This window comes from Neoarius graeffei, chromosome 16 (assembly GCF_027579695.1).
Source record: "Neoarius graeffei isolate fNeoGra1 chromosome 16, fNeoGra1.pri, whole genome shotgun sequence".
NCBI classification, from domain to species: domain Eukaryota; kingdom Metazoa; phylum Chordata; class Actinopteri; order Siluriformes; family Ariidae; genus Neoarius; species Neoarius graeffei.
The window spans coordinates 6,652,511-6,671,792 of NC_083584.1; the positions used below are offsets into that span (position 1 = coordinate 6,652,511).

The 19,282-nt window shown below is 43.9% G+C and overlaps 1 protein-coding gene across 7 annotated transcripts in view; it reads right to left on the minus strand.

The window, feature by feature from the left end:
- Nucleotides 1-19,282, minus strand: part of LOC132900376 (NACHT, LRR and PYD domains-containing protein 12-like) — a 296,795-nt gene that overhangs the window by 225,129 nt on the left and 52,384 nt on the right. For 5 of the 7 annotated variants that reach the window (XM_060942434.1, XM_060942433.1, XM_060942431.1 and 2 more), the window contains 3 exons: nt 14,498-14,671; nt 13,589-13,762; nt 5,182-5,355 (listed from right to left, as the gene is read on the minus strand). In XM_060942434.1, coding sequence (XP_060798417.1) covers nt 5,182-5,355; nt 13,589-13,762; nt 14,498-14,671 — 522 coding nt within the window. Of the gene's footprint in view, nt 1-13; nt 3,468-5,181; nt 5,356-13,588; nt 13,763-14,497; nt 14,672-19,282 lie in introns of those variants that run through there. The other 2 variants (XR_009656776.1, XM_060942435.1) reach the window with 2 other exon arrangements.

Below are 19,282 nucleotides of genomic sequence, written 5' to 3' on the forward strand. Positions count from 1 at the left end.
AGAGAGACAATGACACACTCTTCACTCTCTCAGTTTATATAATTTGCATGGATTACTGCACTTTTATATCTGGAATATACTGTGGAGTTTAAATTACTTATTGTTCTTATGTTTACAGCATTTAGCCGACGCCCTTATCCAGAGCGACTGATAGAAGTGTGTGTGGACGTCACTACATGCAAATCAGTTGTGCCAGGAACACACTTCACACATTATGGGGATCAATTTAAAGCATATATGCAGAGCCATGGCCTCACTTTCATTTATAAATGCTCTGAGACCTCATGAATGGCACAGGAATAATTTTAAGCGTGAACAATAAATCTAATATAGTCAGTTTTACGATTAAAGTGATTTAGAAAGGTAGCGGTTTGAGTGAATGACCTTGTCGTCTGTAACGTCACAAAAGGAAGTCTATCGGTCTCATCACCATTTCCGCTATACTAAAACACAGAGTTGACTGCAACTCCGAACCTCCATTTTGAACTAATTTATCACCATGCCACATAGATGTGTTGCTGACCGGTGCAGCAACAAGACAGAAGCTGGATTTACGTTGCATTCATGGCCCAAGAATGTTCAACTACAAAGATTTGGATGCGTTTTGCGAGAAGTTCATGGGCACATTGGGCAGCTACGAAGTGGTCTCTCCTCTGCTCTGCACGTTTTACTGAGGACTCGTATGAGACCTCTGATCTGTTGAGGAGCGTTGGCTATAAGCCTGTATTGAAAGAGGGTGCAGTATCAACAATTAAAGGAAAAGAAAACTACAAGAAAAGGAAAATATTTATTTATTTTTTAAGGAAAGTGAATTCAGTTTCAGTTGCACCAGTCCTCCCAGAGTGAGCTGAGGGTTGTTGCTAAAACCCGGGATGGGACGGGACATATCACTCGGGCAGTGGCCTCCCTGCAGTTTTTGCTAAAACCAGTGACATCCCATTCTGTCCTGGGTTTTAGTAATTGCCTGAGCCCAGCAGTAATGGCGGAATACACAGTATGAAGAAAAGTGAATGAGTGGAGCAGCCGTCTTATTTCTAAACTGGATATTGCTGCCATCTCGCCCTTACGTGGAAGAAGTGAATGAACAGAGAACTGAATGAACAACTGAAAGTCAGATCGTTTCAAAAACAATTGGCCTTCAAGAAGCAAGAACACAGACGGGTAAGCTCCGACTCTCATTTGGATAATAGAAAAACCAACTCGCTGTTTACCTGCATTTAGATCAGGGGTGCCCAATACGTCGATCGCGATCGACTGGTCGATCGCAGGGCCAATGAGAGTAGCTCACAGAACTCCGCAAGAAAAAAAACGGAAAAAAAAAACCGCGCGTTTTCAGAAAAGCAATTCATCCTATCACATAATGATATTATAACGTGCCCGCTGATTGACGTGTAGACAGGCCAGTCTGCTGGCTGCTACAAAGTTTGTTACACCATTACCATAACAACCATAACATATCTCATAGCCTACTACAGACAAGCGCCAGTTGTTGCTTGCTTTCCTTTTACCACTGCATTTTCGTTTTCGCTGTAGCTCGATTCGCTGTGTAGTAGCCTACAAAAAATGATTCGGAAATGAATGAGGGAGGTAAACAAATAAAAAAATCGAAGACTTACCATTTCCATCAAGAATGGGAAGAGGACTTCTTGTTCACGATGTCACACTCGAAGTGTGTCTGTCTGATCTGTCAATCCAGCATTGCACTTCCAAAGAAAGGGAACGTAGAGAGACATTTTCGAATGGTTCATCGAACCTTTGATACTGACTTTCCTCCAAGCACTGAATTGAGAAAGAGAAAGGTGAGGGAGTTGAAGTCTCAGCTTCTTGGACAGCAGTCTCTTTTCACTCGGCCAACGTCGAAAGCCAAGGCCGCCACAGAGGCATCGTTCCGGGTGAGTCGCACGATCATTAGGCACAAAAAGTGTTTCCAGGATGGAGTTATGGTGAAGGAAGCCTTCATCGAGGCATCAGATGCGTTGTTTAAAGACTTTAAAAACAAAACGGAAATAATGTCTGCAGTCAAAGCTGTTCAATTGACAGGAAATACAGTGACCAGGCGATGCGAAATGATGGGCGACAACTTAGTACAGCAGCTTGCTAAGGACATTGACTGTTGCGAGTGCTTCTCGTTACAGATGGACGAATCTACCGACATCACAGACAAAGCCCAGTTGTGCATTTTTATTCGGATGGTTCATGATATGACTGCAAAAGAGGAACTTTTAGCAGTTCTGCATATGAACGCACACACACGGGGGGAGGACATTTTTCAGATATTCAAAAACTTTATCGACAAGACTAAGATTCCAGTGTGCAAGTTGGTGTCTATCACCACGGACGGGGCGCCAGCCATGACAGGCAGGCGTAATGGATTTGTTGCCAAATGCCGAGAGGATGAAGCGTTTCCTGACTTTCTAAGTTACCATTGTATCATACACCAACAAGCGTTGTGTGCGAAAATGTTGAACATGAAAGAGATCATGGACGTAGCAACAAAAGTGGCCTGTTCTATCCGTGCAAAATCTCTCCAAAGACGACTCTTCCGCTTGCAGCTTGAGGAGGCTGACAGCGACCACACAGGACTACTGCTTCACACAGACGTAAGGTGGTTGAGTAGGGGGAAATTCCTGCAACGATTTCGCGATCTCCTTCCCGAGATAAAGCAGTTCCTTCAGGAGAAAAAACATGCAGAATACGAGCAACTTAATGATGATCGTTGGTTGCTTGATTTGGCGTTTTTAACGGATCTGTCAAACATGCTCAATGAGCTAAACGTGGAATTACAGGGCAAAGAGAAACTCGTGATCAATATGATAAGCACAGTGAATGCCTTCAAAGGAAAACTTAAACTGCTTTCTTCAAAGATCCAACGCAATGATCTGGGAAACTTTAGCAACCTTGCATCTGAGCTGAATAATCAAGGAAAGGACTCAACGGAGTTTGACAGTGCATGTTATGCAGAACAGATTGACACCGTCCTGTCAGACTTTGACAGGAGATTTCAAGACTTCGCTCTACTCGAGCCAGTTGCCATGTTCATGTGCTTCCCTTTTCGGGAGGATGCTGAGGTCGATGTCCTCGCTTCCAAAATCTCAACAATGTTTCAGCTCAGTTCTGCTGAAGTTGAGGATGAGATCTTGACACTGCAAGCAGACATTAACCTGAAGTCCAGGGCCAATGAACAGTTCTGGAGTTTGCTCACAGAAGAAAAGTATCCCAACATGAGAAAATGTGCAACATCTCTGACTGCAATGTTTGGGTCTACTTACTTGTGCGAGTCAGCCTTTTCACATATGAAAATTATAAAATCCAAATACCGCTCCACCCTGACCGACGATCATTTGGAGGCGTGTCTGAGACTGGCTATCAGTAGCTATATCCCGGACTATGCATCCCTTGTTGACTCCATCCAATGCAAGTCATCATCTGAATAAGGTAGCCTACTGACCACTGATGTGAACATGCCCCTGTGTATGCACAAAAAAAAGACTACATGCATAAAGTTAATTGTCTGAAAGTTTCAATGTTTCAACAGTGAATTGTAGTGTGAGAGGGTGTGTAATGTAGGCCAATTGCCACTCTATGCATGTTAAAAAAAAGTCCTAGTTTTAAAAAAGTTCATTTTCAATGTGTGGACTTTGATCATAAATGTAGGCCTGAATTTTATGGGCAATGTAATGTGAACCTGCCACATGCAAAAAAAAAAAGGCTACATGCAATGTACACATAAAGTTAATTCATTGTCTGAAAGTTTCAGTTTGAACAGTGAGTTCTAGTATGAGAGTGTGTACTGTGGGCCAAATGCCTCTATCTATGTATGTATGTTAAAAGAAAATCGTAGTGTTAAAAAAAGTTACATTTCAATGTGTGGATTTTTTTTATCATAAATGTAGGCTACTAAATTGTATGAGCAATGTGATGTCACTGTGTATGAAATCACATGCTGATTAGTAGCCTCTATTGTGGATGTTACTGTTGTTATTTCCAGGGTTGGTATGGAAATAAAACTCAATCATAAATGAATTCAGCTTGTGATTTAAATGTGAAACCTTAGTGAAATAGCCCGTATGACACTGTGTTAATTTTGGTATTGTAAATTTAAAAAAGACACGTAATGTGCGTAGTTAGTAGATCATTCTGAGTCAGTCACTTAAAAGGTAGATCACCATTCAGAAAAGTGTGGGCACCCCTGATTTAGATTAATACATGTAACTTGTATTGTGTGTTTAGGTTACCTGTATAAGATTATTTAATTTGCTTCAGAATGTGATTGTCTCAGTTCATCTGATTATTTAATGAGCCTTTTACGTTTTATCAGTGAAAATGCATGCATGCACATGTATGTTGCATAAGTTATAACACCCATCCTGTTTTCATGAGAGTCAACCCACAATCAGTGAAGTCAAATCAGTCTTAGCTGAGCAAGTCGGTAACGGTATTTCTTACTTTTACCATAAATTTTTATTTATATGACTTTGGTCTATAGCTGTAAAAGGCCTCGGCCTTAAAACCGGTTCCCGCTGTGACGTCACGCACTCAGGGCTGGCTGGCTCAGCGGGGCAGCGCCAATCACAACTTTGCAGTCGATTTTAACTCTCAATAATATATATTTTTACTCCCATTTATGCAGCATCCAAGAGTCAAGGATGGAGATACTATCCACTCAGAAATTTATTTAAAAATAAAGGCTCTGTGTATCTCCTTTAAGTACAAACTTACGGAGAAAATCAGAATTTCTGTCAAAAATGTTTAGTTCATTTTGGTTTACACAAATATTTACACACAATTTTACGAAAAGGTTGATAAATGAGACCCTGTGTGTGTGTGTGTGAGTGAGATATTAAATTTACAAGAACAATCAGGGCTGAGTTTCCGAAAATCACTGCCAAGTGAAGATCACTGTAACTGGGAGAGAGAGAGTTCAAAGTGATGCTCCCTCTACCATGAAATGATGTTTGTGTTTTTGGGAAACTCGGCCCTGATCTGTTTATACTACTACAAACACTGAATACAGAAATACTGTGATCAGATCAGGAAAAAACATCAATGTGGAATGAAATGTAATGATTTTCCTCCTCAGGATATTTGATGCTGAACCTAAAACCTCTGCTTCAGTCTCACTATTAGAGAATGTGTCTTACTGAGGATCAGGTCATGTGACTCTCAGAGAGATGATCTTACCCCAGTGTCTCCAGTTTACAGTGAGGATTCTCCAGTACAGCAGAGAGACGCTTCACTCCTGAGTCTCCGAGTTCATTCCATGACAGATCCAGTTGTCTCAGGTGTGAGGGGTTTGATCTCAGAGCTGAAGTCAGAGCAGCACAGCCTTCATCTGAGATTTCACAATAACGCAACCTGCAGAGAGACAATGACACACTCTTCACTCTCTCAGTTCAGGACACACAGATCAGTTCAGCAGGAACTTTTTCATCAAAGAGACACTGCAGTCTTTAATCACAATGAAATACAGAAACTTAGTCATGAATTATACAAGAGCAATAACTAAATTAATAAAAAATTCTATTTAGTGTGTGTGTGTGTGTGTGTGTGTGTGTGTGTGTGTGTGTGTGTGTTTGCCAGCTCCATGAGAATGATTCCTCTTGACTGTAAAAACTCGGCAGTGAAACATGTCGTATCTTTTCACATGCAGGTTTTTATGTTTCTTAATAACTGAGATGAAACCCTCGATATAAGTTTTAAATGTAAACATGGTGATAGCAGCTACACTGTGTTCACCAGGACTGACAGCCTGAGATGTTTCCAGTGTGGGGACATCGGGGATAAAAAGTTGAGTTGGTGACACAGAGCTGTGCAGTCGGGGAGTTCAGGGGGCGACACGGCCGAGATACAGCACCAGCAGGGCGGAGACAGTCAGCAGGAGAGCAGAATTGGTCAGTGCTGAGCCCAGCAGTAATGCTAATGATGCTAATGCTAATACAGATGCTAATTCTAACACCGGTGCTGGTGATAGCATCGCTGCTAAACCTAAGGTGACTCTGTGGTGATTTTATTTGCACATATGTGATCATGAAGACACACCTTATGCAATCACAAATGTACTCTGATTCATAAAATCAGACATACAATAATTTATTTTTATGCTGATTATATATTAAGCCAATGCTGAGTCTGTTATTTTTCATCAAAGAATAAATGAAGTTAATTCTATTAAAAGTCATAATAAATTGGGCTATGAATGATCATAATTACAGTAAAATACAGCAAAGACAGTGTTTATACTGAAGGTTGTTTTGTGCTAAGTGTATTATTCTGACTCCAACACCTGGAGCATTATCATATGTGGGAATGAGAAAGCCAAGACCATGTGGAATTAACCAACTGTTCATTCTGGAGTGTGTGCATACCGACGGAGTACTTTTATCAGGCCGTTCTAAATTGGGTAGTGTTAGAAGCTGCAGAGTGCATTTTCTTTGTTTAAAATTATATGGAGTAGCAGACTGATCAAGGCTACGAGTGGTTTGTTTACTCGCACCTGCAGCCTGTATTAGCCTTAAACTTGATTTGAACCCAGTCATTTTGAATCATGTACTGTACGCTCTGAATGCTGTGTTGTTTATACCATACCCCATCTTATCGTATGTTTTGACTCTTTCTGAATTTACCGTTCATACTGGAAAATTTGGCTCAGTTGATACAAAATATGAGAAGCATGAGATGTATTGGCCAATAGAAAATGTTGAAGTGGTACGACGTGACATGAATACCAGTGAAATTATTTGTATACACTGTTTTGTCCTTGAGACAGTATAAAATGAGAACTTTGTCATTTTTGAGTCGGTTCAATCTGCAGATGGAACTCGGCTTTTACTGGTTGAATAAAAGTCTAAACCTTTCTGCAACTTCTTGGACTTTTAATCATTTTTTTGTTTGGAGACTTGGAGAGTTTCCATGACAATTCCAGATGTTAGCAGTAGCGCAAGTGGTGATACCGGTCTTAAAGGTCCCATGGCATGGTGGTTTGTTGATGCGTTAAACGGGCTCGTGGAGGCTTCCGGATGTTATATCCGCAGCCTTTCTCGAAATGAACCCTCAGCACGTAAATATAGCCTCCTGGGAGAAAGCCCCATTTCAGCGCTTTTCCCAGTGCGTTGTTTTGCTAATGAGAAGCAGGAGGCGGGGAAGGGTAGAGGGTGGGGACTGGTCATGGCGGGAGGGGGAGGGGCTTGACCAAGCTGCGCACACACATACTCGCTGCTCTCAGTGCCTGTAGCCAGGCTGCTAAGACAAAACCCCGTTCTCCCTCGGACTCCTTTCGTAAACTCAACGTGACACAGAGAACAGAGAGTGAGAGTGTTTGGAGTGGTAGTTTATGAACGTATAATACCCTAGGCTTGAACACGCACTCCATAACCAAAGAGGATAGAAGCAGCAAATACAGCAACATAGCGCTTATCCAACAGAAGACATGCATTGCGGAGCAATAGTCAAACATAAGCTCATAAGTTACAGTCAATTTCCAGACTAAACTCAGTTTAACAGAGCATGCTGCATGCTCTTTAATTTTGTAGCACAGATTACCTGCCTAACTGCAGGAAGCGGTTAGCTGCACAGCTAATGTAGCCATTGCAAGGCTAACGCACCGATTTTAAAACACGGCAAAACGACTTAACAGTTATACACTTACTTGTTCGGTGTTTGTGGCTGATGCGGCAGGGATGCTTGGTACGGACCCAGGCTTCAGTGACAGTTGATGTGCAAAACCTGCCCTGTACTGTCCCAAGTTGTGGAAACATTCCTCAGGAAAATGCTTCCGACAAACATACACCGTCTTAGGTAGACTCGACGGCGTATTATTGAAGTAAATAAAATTAAGCCACTGCGTCTTCAGGGGCTCTCCCGATGGCAGTAAAAACAGACTCTTTTCTGTGTTGTCACATCCATGTACAGCGCAATTTCCATGTTTCGCTCGCTTAGGTGATGCCATGTTGTTGTGTCCTCTATGGTCTCCTCACTACAACTGGGCGGGCAATCCATACAGTGGGTGGGAATCCAGAGGGGGGGCGTGGGGATCATCTCCCTTGCTGACGTAGTAAAGGGAAGAGCTGATCAACGCGCCGTTTTGATGTGCCATTCTCAATGTTGGGCATAGTTTGGTTTACACATTATGAAATTTCTAGCCACTGGGGTGACTTAAGAAGGTCAGAAGAACTCATTTTAACGTTAAAAAACCTCAGAAAGTGAAAATTTCATGCCATGGGACCTTTAATGCTGACACTGAGACGGTCACTAATCCCACAAAGCTGCAGCAGGAGAACACACAAGACTCCAACTAAAGAAACATGGAGTCAGGGAACTTGGCAAAGGTGGAGAAAACTTAGTTAAAGAAGAAAAAATATGGAAAGAGTAAGAAGTTGAGAAAATGGCAATCATCCCAAAAGCCCCAGTGAATCAGTAAAGAGTGTAATGTGAGACAGTGAAAGAGCAGAGTGCAGTCGAGGTGCTACAGGAGAACAGCTCACACACATGGAGGAGGGTGAGATCTCCTCAGATGAGGTGAGTTACTCTGACTGCTCAGGTGTGTCAGAAACACAGCCAGATGACATGAACTCCATCACTCAGATCAACCGCTTTCTAGAACAGACTAAAGGAAAAAGGACTATTTCACTGCCGAGTTCCTTCCCTGATAAGTCCAAGTTCATGAAATCAGCACAACACGTCACCAAGAAAGAGAACCTGAAGGTGCTGTCACCGTGAAGAACATTTCAACTCAGGAAGTGGACATCAGCGGGACGAAAGACTCTTCTCAGTTAGTTGTGGACACGATCTATCTGCTCCTCTTTCTGGTGTTCTGGACTTTTCACTGTCTTTTCTGTTTCCACACATGAGACTGGACTGAAAACTCTGTGTCATGGACATTGAGAGACTGGACATGTCAGTGTGGAGTCAATACACTTCTGCATCCTGAGCAAACACTGGACAAACACTTGGATTTATAAACTCCATCTACTGCAACTTGGATATCTGATCTTGATTTCCAGACTTTCAAAATGAGAACAGACTGCAGAGGGTTCTGGGTTTTAGGGTGGGTGTTTGATTGGTGTTTATAAATATGTAAATTTGCAACAGCTATCTGGCAGATATGGGGACCCGAGTGCTCTGATTTTGAACTGTTTACTGAAGAGATGCTTCGGGTCTTCGACCAGGCGGACATCAGTACCGACGCAGCCAGAAAGCTCATGTCCATCCGGCAAGGAAGAAGCGTCGCAGACTACGCCATATCGTTCCGGACGCTCGCAGCAGTCAGCGGATGGAATGAGGCTGCCCTGGTTTCAGCCTTTCACCATGGTTTGTCTGACCCCATCAAGGATGGCCTGGCCTCTATTGGATGCCCAAGTGACCTCGAAACTCTGATCTCACATGCTATTCGTCTGGACAACAGAATTAGAGAATGCCGCCAAGTCCTGAGCCTCCCCGGCCTCACTGCCTCAACATGGAGCCCATCTACCTCCTCCAGTGACTGTCCAGAGCCCATGCAAGTTGGCCGTACTCGTCTCTCCGTAGCCAAGAGGGAGCGCAGAAGGAGGGACAAGTGCTGCATCTACTGTGGCAAGCCTGGTCACTTCCGAGCATCATGTCCCAAGCTCTTGGGAAAAGGACCGCCCCGTCCAGCCGAGGGAGGGTTGTGACGGGGCCTACCCTCTCTCCCGGACTCCCTGGCCAAGGAATCTACATCCCGGTCTCCATCTCCTGGGGTGAGTCCGTCCACTCTTGTCAAGCCTTGTTAGACTCAGGGGCGGCTGGAAACTTTATGGATATCCACTTCGCCCAAAGCATCAATGTCCCGACTGCGCCCCTTGAAGTTCCACTGTCTGTGTCTGCGCTCGATGGCCAAGCGTTAGGTGATGGAAGAGTCACCCAAGTTACTTCTCCAGTCTTCCTCCAGTCTCAAGGTCACAAGGAAGAAATATCCCTGCACCTGATTCCTTCACCTGAGTTCCCAGTTATTCTAGGTCTTCCTTGGCTTACCCGCCACAACCCTTGTATAGACTGGGTCACTAGCCAGGTTGTGGAATGGGGCCCTGCGTGCCATGCCTCTTGTCTGCTCTCTAGCTCTCCTGTGTCTCCTGCCGAGCCCCCTGATCTCACCGAGCTATCTCAAGTTCCCACAGAGTACTGGGATTTGAAGGAGGTATTCAGCAAGAGCAGGGCCGCCGTTCTTCCTCCGCACTGGGCCTACTACTGTGCCATCGACTTGCTCCCTTGGACTACCCCTCCTCGTGGCAGACTGTTTTCCCTCTCTCAGCCAGAACGCAAGGCCATGGAGGAATACCTCAAAGACGCCCTGGTCTCTGGGTTCATTCGACCCTCCACCTCACCTGCTGGTGCCGGCTTCTTCTTTGTCGGCAAGAAGGATGGGGGGTTCCGACCATGTATTGACTACAGGGGCCTGAACAAGATCACTGTACGCAACCGATATCCCCTTCCGCTGATGTCCACAGCATTTGACCTGCTCCAAGGCGCCACCGTCTTCACCAAGTTGGATCTATGGAACGCATACCACCTCATCCGTATCTGACAGGGAGACGAGTGGAAGACTGCCTTTAACACCCCGTCTGGGCACTACGAATACCAGGTGATGCCCTTCTGACTCACCAACGCACCAGCTGTTTTTCAGGCCCTAATCAACGACGTCTTGAGGGACATGATTAACCTGTATGTTTTTGTCTACCTCGACGACATCCTTATCTTTTCCAAGACCATGCAGAAGCACCGCCACCATGTCCGCCAGGTTCTCCAGAGGCTGCTACAGAACAATCTGTTCGCCAAGGCCCAGAAATGCAAATTTCATGTTCCCGAGATCTCCTTTCTGGGTTTTATTGTACAGACAGGCCAACTCCAAATGGACCCAGCCAAGACCCTGGCCATCCGGGACTGGCCCACTCCCAAGTCCGTCAAAGAGGTTCAGCGGTTCTTAGGATTTGCTAACTTCTACCGCAAGTTTATCAGGAACTTTAGTTCTGTAGCAGCACCCATGTCGGACCTCACCAAAGGGACAGGTGGATCTTATGTCTGGTCTCCTCAGGCAGAAAAGGCGTTCAAAGACCTCAAGCACTGCTTCTGCACGGCACCCATTCTGGTCCTCCCGGACACCTCCCAACCATTCATCGTGGAGGTGGACGCCTCGGACAGTGGTGTCGGCGCGGTGCTCTCTCAACATTCGGAAGGAAAGCTGCACCCCTGCGCTTACTTCTCCCACCGCCTGAGTCCTGCGGAGTCCCGGTACGATGTGGGGGATCAAGAACTGCTAGCGGTCAAACTGGCCCTTGAGGAGTGGAGGCACTGGCTGGAGGGAGTGCAACATCCATTCCTGGTTTGGACTGACCACAAGAACCTGGAGTACCTCCAGCAAGCCAAGAGACTGAACCCACGACAGGCTAGGTGGGCCCTGTTTTTCAGTCGGATTGACTTCACCCTCTTGTACCGCCCCGGCTCCAAGAACACCAAACCTGACGCACTGTCCAGGCTGTTCTCTGCTACTAACAGGGAGAGTGAAGTCGGGCCTATTATCCCTGTGTCCCGGATTGTGGCCTCTGTCCGCTGGGGTATTGAGGAGGCCGTCCGACGAGCCCAACGCCAGGACCCCGGTCCTGGGACGGGGCCACCGGGCCTCTTGTACGTCCCACATCAAACCCGGGCCAAGGTTCTCCAGTGGGGTCACTCTTCCCCTCTCACCGCCCACCTGGGAGCTCGGAGGACCCTGGACTTCCTGAAAAGATGCTTCTGGTGGCCTAACATGGAGAAGGAAGTAAGGTAATTTGTCCTGTCCTGTGAGGTCTGCACCAGAACCAAGAACCTGCGACAGCATCCCCAGGGTCTCCTGCATCCTCTGACCATTCCCCGGCGTCCCTGGTCCCACGTGGCAGTCGACTTCATCACGGGTCTCCCTGAGTCTCAAGGTAACACTGTCATTTTGGTTATAGTCGACAGATTCTCGAAGGCCTGCCGCTTCATACCACTGTGCAAACTCCCTTCTGCTCTTGAAACAGCCAAACTTATTTTTAATCATGTCTTCCGAGTCTTTGGTCTCCCACAGGACATCGTCTCAGACTGAGGGCCCCAGTTCTCCTCCCGAGTGTGGCACGGGTTCTGCAAGGTCATCGGAGCCACTGCCAGCCTCTCCTCTGGGTTTCACCCACAGTCCAATGGCCAGACGGAGAGGCTCAACCAGGACCTGGAAACCACCCTGCGAGGCCTGGCTATGGATAACCCGACATCGTGGAGCACCCGGCTGCCATGGGCAGAGTACGCCCACAACACCCTGCAGTCATCGGCCACCAAGCTGTCGCCATTCCAGTGCCAATTCAGGTTCCAGCCACCTCTGTTCCCGGACCAGGAGGAGGACGTGGGGGTGCCCTTGGTCAACCAATATGTGAGACGGTGTCACAAGACCTGGAGCAAGGTCAGGAAGACCCTCATCCAGACCTCCAGAACCAACCAGACTCAGGCCAACTGCCATAGAAGACCTGCCCACGCTTTCCACCCTGGGCAGCGGGTTTGGCTGTCCACTAAGGACCTTCAGCTGCGGGTGGAGAACCGCAAGCTTGCTCCTCGCTACATTGGCCCCTTCAAGGTGGTGCGCAGGGTGAACCCTGTCGCCTACCGGCTCCAGTTGCCCCGGACTCTGAGGATCAACCCCACATTCCATGTTTCCCTGTTGCGGCCCGTACTGACGTCCATGTATGCCCCTGCCCCTAGGAACCCCCCACCCCCCCGCATCTTCCAGGGTCAGACTGTGTTCACCGTGCATCGCCTACTTGACTCCCGCTGGGTCCGCGGCAGGCTTCAATATCTAGTGGACTGGGAGGGCTATGGTCCTGAGGAGCGCTGCTGGGTTCCCGCTCGGGACGTCTTAGATAAAGAACTGTGTCGGGACTTCCATTCGGCCCATCCGGATCGCCCTGGGAACGTCAGGAGACGCTCCTAGAGGGGAGGGTCATGTTAGGACTGGGACTGTTTTGGCCTCTAGAGGCCGCTGTTATCTCCTTTTCTTGTCATCTTTGTTTTGGCCTCTAGAGGCCGCCACTGTTTCTGTGTTTTATGTTTGTTGTTTTCCATGTGTCTTGTGCCCCGCCTAGTCCTCATTAGTGTCACCTGTGTCCTATTTTAGTTTGTGTATTTATACCCGTGAGTTCAGTCCTCTTGTCACGGAGTCTTTGTGCTGTTATGTTTAGCTCCAGTTACCTCTGTTCTGTGTTCCTTGCCTTTGTCTTTTTGGTTTTGCACTTTGCTTTTCTTTTTGGACTTTGTATTTACTGTTTTTTGGATCTTCTGAGCATTGGTATTTTGCCTTTTCTTTTCTAGTTTTTTTGGCTTTTGTATTTGACTTTGACCTTTTGGATATTTTATTTTTCCCTTCATCTTCTGAGCGTTTTTTGGATTATATTTTTTTTGGACTGTAAATATTGTAAATAAACTTTTTGATACTTTTCTACTTCCGCCTCACGCCTCTGCACTTGAGTCAGCCCCCTGGTGGCCTAGTGGGGGGTTGCTGGATTATCACACCAGCGAACCAGGTTCGAATCCCAGCAAAACCCTAACAATGTGACTCTCAGGGAGATGATCTTACCCCAGTGTCTCCAGTTTACAGTGAGGATTCTCCAATACAGCAGAGAGACACTTCACTCCTGAGTCTCTGAGTTTATTCCCAGACAGATCCAGTTCTCTCAGGTGTGAGGGGTTTGATCTCAGAGCTGAAGTCAGAGCAGCACAGCCTTCATCTGAGATTTCACAATCACTCAACCTGCAGAGAGACAATGACACACTCTTCACTCTCTCAGTTTATATAATTTGCATGGATTACTGCACTTTTATATCTGGAATATACTGTGGAGTTTAAATTACTTATTGTTATTATGTTTACAGCATTTAGCCGACGCCCTTATCCAGAGCGACTTATAGAAGTGTGTGTGGGCATCACTACATGCAAATCAGTTGTGCCAGGAACACACTTCACACATTACGGGTGATCAACTTAAGTACAAACTTGTGGAGAAAATCAGCCTTTCTGTCAGAAATGTTTAGTTCATTTTGGTTTACGCAAATATTTACACACAATTTTATGAAAGGATTGATAAATGAGACCCTGTGTGTGTGTGTGTGTAAAATCAAATTTACAAAACCAATCAAGGCTGAGTTTACAAAATCATTGCGAAGTTGAGATCATTTGAACTGGGAGAGAGAGAGAGCGAGAGAGAGAGCGAGAGAGAGAGAGTTCAAAGTGATGCTCGCTCTACCATTAAACGATGATGTTTGTGCTTTTGGGAAACTCGGCCCTGATCTGTTTATACTACTACAAACACTGAATACAGAAATACTGTGATCAGATCAGGAAAAAACATCAATGTGGAATTAAATGTAATGATTTTCCTCCTCAGGATATTTGATGCTGAACCTAAAACCTCTGCTTCAGTCTCACTATTAGAGAATGTGTCTTACTGAGGATCAGGTCATGTGACTCTCAGAGAGATGATCTTACCCCAGTGTCTCCAGTTTACAGTGAGGATTCTCCAGTACAGCAGAGAGACGCTTCACTCCTGAGTCTCTGAGTTTATTCCCAAACAGATCCAGTTCTCTCAGGTGTGAGGGGTTTGATCTCAGAGCTGAAGTCAGAGCAGCACAGCCTTCATCTGAGATTTCACAATCACTCAACCTGCAGAGAGACAATGACACACTCTTCACTCTCTCAGTTTATATAATTTGCATGGATTACTGCACTTTTATATCTGGAATATACTGTGGAGTTTAAATTACTTATTATCTTTACAGCATTTAGCCGATTCCCTTATCCAGAGCGACTTATAGAAGTGTGTGTGGGCGCCACTACATGCAAATCAGTTGTGCCACAAACACACTTCACACATTACGGGTGATCAACTTAAAGTGCATATTCTGGACCAATTTCGTGTTTTTTTTTTTTTTTTTATATTTAAGTCTGTCCCTTTACACACTCATCCAGAAGGGCAATTTTGCAGAAGGCCATCTGTCTACAGCAGAAAAAAATTAAATAATAAAATGTGTCTGGAAAAATCCCAAAGGAGTCTGGAGGCAGATTCGTGACGTTATCTGTGGAAGCGCCAGCAGGCTGCACGAGCTTTGCACAGTTTCAGTGCACAGCCTGTATAGACCAAGAGCTCCCATTTCTCTCTCCTTGTCCGGTCTTTTGGGAAACGATGAGTACTAATCCCATCATGATTGGTGTTGCTACACCCTCCTACGATACATCTGTTAACCATTTTAATAATCAGGCCCGGCCCTTACCAATTTGACACCCTAGGCAAGATTTTAGGTGGCACCCCCTCCCCAACACCAGTTAAAGCCACTGATAGTGTGTCTATACTAACAAGAAACGGAATAGCTTTGTCTTAAAACATTCTTTTATTTAAACAAAAAAAATTGCACGTTCAAAATACTTAATTAAAGGCATTAAATAAAGAAATTGCACATTCAAAATATTTAATACTGAATTAAAGAAACAAATACAAAATATGAACTGAATATATGAAACATAATATAAATGGCTTACATAAAGTATTACATTTACAGTACTCCCAAAATAAAAAATGTAAACAAGTGTTGTAATTCGTAAATGCAATATAAATAAGGCATTGCACAAAATAAGATATTAAAGAAACCAGTGTGCATGAAAAATACAAGGATTTAAATAAAAATAAAAAAAATATAAAATTGTGATATTAAAAAGACCTCTAGTGGTGTTTTTTGGTACTGCCTTCAACTTCAACTATTGAAAAACTAAATGTAGAACAGGGGGAAAAAAACTGTTGATATGTAACTATATGTGTATATGTTGATATTGAATATTGTACAAGGGAAATACTAGTTTACTATATGTTGATATGTTTTGCTGCTTTCCTATTTTTTTTTCTCAGCACTTTGATGTCTGTCCTGTCTCTGTCCACGTATGGGAGAGTGAAAAACGTAATTTCAGCTCCTTTGTATGACTGGTGCAAGTGAGGAAATTGACAATAAAAGTTGAACTTGAACTTGAACAACACCAGCGCGTCCTCAATCTCACATAACCTGCTACAGCTTTACCCTCCTAGTTTTTCTTGCAGCAAAGTCATCTACAACATCATCATATGATAACTGATTTGAGACCACATGGTTGATGCTTATAATGGCAAGTCCACTGAGGCGGTCTTGCATCATAGTAGATCTCAGATAAGTTTTTATTAGTTTGAGCTTAGAGAAACTTCTTTCAGCAGCAGCCACAGTAACAGGAAGAGTGGCAGAGATTCTCAAAGCAACCCACATGTTGGGGTAAATTTCTGCCAGCTTCTGACAATTTTGGACATTTTGACATTTTTTCAGCTTGCATTAAAGCACGACCATCCTCCCCAAGTAGTAGTCTAGCATATGTAAAGCCTGGTCGGACAAGAGGGGGCGCCTTGGGAAAGTAACAGGTCTATTAATAATAATAATAATAATAATAATAATTATTATTATTATTATTATTTACTCAATTCCTCACCACCCGCTCGCTGAGTTGCTTTTGTGTCTTCTTCCTTTACAGGAGAGAAAGTGTGCCATTTATGCTATTTGTAAAGAGAACACATCTGAGTGCTTGTTTCGTTTCCCTGCAGTCTTGACGCACTGAGATTGTTTCTTGTTTTCAACGCGTTTATTATATTTTCCTCCAGGAAGCTCTTCGCAACATGGTTGCTTGAATGAGCTGCTAAACTGTCATTTTAATGAGAACACAGATCAACAAAGCAACTTTGTTTTATTAAAAAAAAAAAAACGTGCCAGGCACCATTGGAATATCTCGCTGCAAAACGTGTTCGGTGCATAAAAGACCTTTACTTCAGCCCAGACTGCTCAACGACACCGACAGACTGCTCCAAGTGCAGCCATATTCAAAACAAGCAACAGATCTATGTCAGTTATGGGCAATTCCATGTAAATGTCAACCTCACCATGCAAAAATAAAGCAACATGTAATACATCAAAACCACTCCCAGAGATATCACCTAGGCCTGTATTTTACAGATGTGAATAAGCTGAACCAATTTGTAACCAACCTAATATGTCACTGTCAGTCTTTCTTTCTTATAATGTAAACCCCAAGCTAAAATCAACTTTGATCATGCACAATTCTATATTATTCCCACAAGCCACAGAAATGTATGCTAAAATCCATAAAACAGCAAAACAATAGCCATCCTAAATATTATTTAAGAACTTTGATAGTTTTAGCTGATATTTAGAGAGTTTTTCAAAGGGTTATGGTGGTTAAATTGCTGATTTTCTAAACATATGCCATGTCTATTTCAGACGCGTCACATCCGTAACGGAATTTCGTCACATCCATAACGCTGACTTTTCCTTCCGAAACTCTGCATGAAATACAAAATATTTTAAACAAAGATTTTTTTAATATTCACCTTGGACCCCTCTATCAAATGGATATCTCCATTTCGACATTAGGTTTACAATTTCACAGAGTTTGATAAAAATGTACAGTCACCCAAGAAAAGTGATACTTTTTCTGTCACATCCATAACGCATCTTTTATTGGCGTTTTCTGGCATGCCCTAGATGTACTATGGGAATTGTTCTTGTTCTATCACTTCTCCAGTATGGTACAGCCTTAAAATATGCAACACCTGTTTAAATACTGGGAGACAATAAAACATGCACTGGGTCATTTGTTGCCATTTTGAGTTCAAGTGTCACGTCCATAACGCTGGAATTGCTCTTATCTACGTTATGCAAAAACACTCTTTAGCCAACAACACTTAGGCTATTACATGGCCAAAACAGAGAATAGCCGCGGATGCGCACTTGCGCGCCCGAAGACACACTATAGACAGGGCGAACCACTGTTGAGCGCTTATTGTTTCATGATTAACAACCACCACCACACTCCGTGCCTATGCCACGGGCCGGCTCTGACCACACCCCACCCCACCCCGCTTTTTTTGACAAATTGCACCCTGACTACATGCTTTGCTGTACAATTAAATTAGGCTAAGACATTATAATGCTGACTCGTTTTCAGAATAGTGGAAGTCATAATTTTTCTCCCCCCGTTTCTGCGCCCCTGGACGGATGCAGCGCCCTTAGCATTTGCCTATATTGCCTATGCCACGGGCCGGCTCTGTTAATAATTATGTGATAACGTTGAAGAAATTTGCAGAAAACCACCAGGTCGTTTTCTCATAAACAAACCAGTGCTGATGTAGGATTCAGAGGGAGGAGTCCCGCAGATGACGTCACGAAAATCAATGTTTGCCGGGAAATCCAAATGCCAAGTTTTTTCAGAGGCGGACCAATTCGCCTCAAATGGCTTGATTTCAACTGAATTTTTCTAGTATTGCGCAAGGTAAAAAAAATTGCAGAGAATGCAGAAATGTGACAGATATTTGACCAAAGTTTAATATAAAATAGGAGAATTACATTGATCTTGCTCCTGAATTTACCCGTGATATGCACTTTAAAGCTCATCGGCAATGGTTTTCAATTTATGCACATTTGAAACTTTATATGTTAAAAAACCCTCTGTAATTTTCTTCTGGTCCCAAGAAGTATTGTTAATCAGTAATAATTAAAATAAGTTAGCGCAGATTGCGGTGAATTTCTGTTCGGCTATTTTCGTGACCACTTGGCGCGTGACGTACTTTAAGCCAAACAAACTGCTTGAGTTGAGCCCACTTCCGTTTCACTGGTGGTGAAAGTGCGCATCAGTGAGATGCAAACAAACCTTCAGAAATTGGGCAAAATGGTATATTTTAAGCATTTTATTCAATTTTAGGGTGCAAATTAGACACCAGGAAGACTGAATTCGCTTTTTGGGTTATTCTTCTAGACAATAAAGTTGATATTCTACATTTCACCTCCGACCATTGCCTATGACCTTTAAGCAGAAAAAAGTATGAAGAAAATCAGCCTTTCTGTTGGAAATGTTCAGTTCAATTTGACTTTGACGAGTATTTACACACCACTTGACTAAAAGATTGATAAATGAAGGTGTGTGTGTGTATGTGTGTACAAGAACAGGGCTGAGTTTCTGAAAATCATTCCAAAAAGTTGAGATCATTTTAACTGAGAGTTCAAAGTGATGCTCGCTCTACCATTAACCCCTTTGGACATAATATGTACAATTGTATACGTGAAGTTCCATAGCATTTTTCTTTGTGTCCGAAGGGGTTATACAATGATGTTTGTGTTTTTGGGAAACTCGGCCCTGATCTGTTTATACTACTACAAACACTGAATACAGAAATACTGTGATCAGATCAGG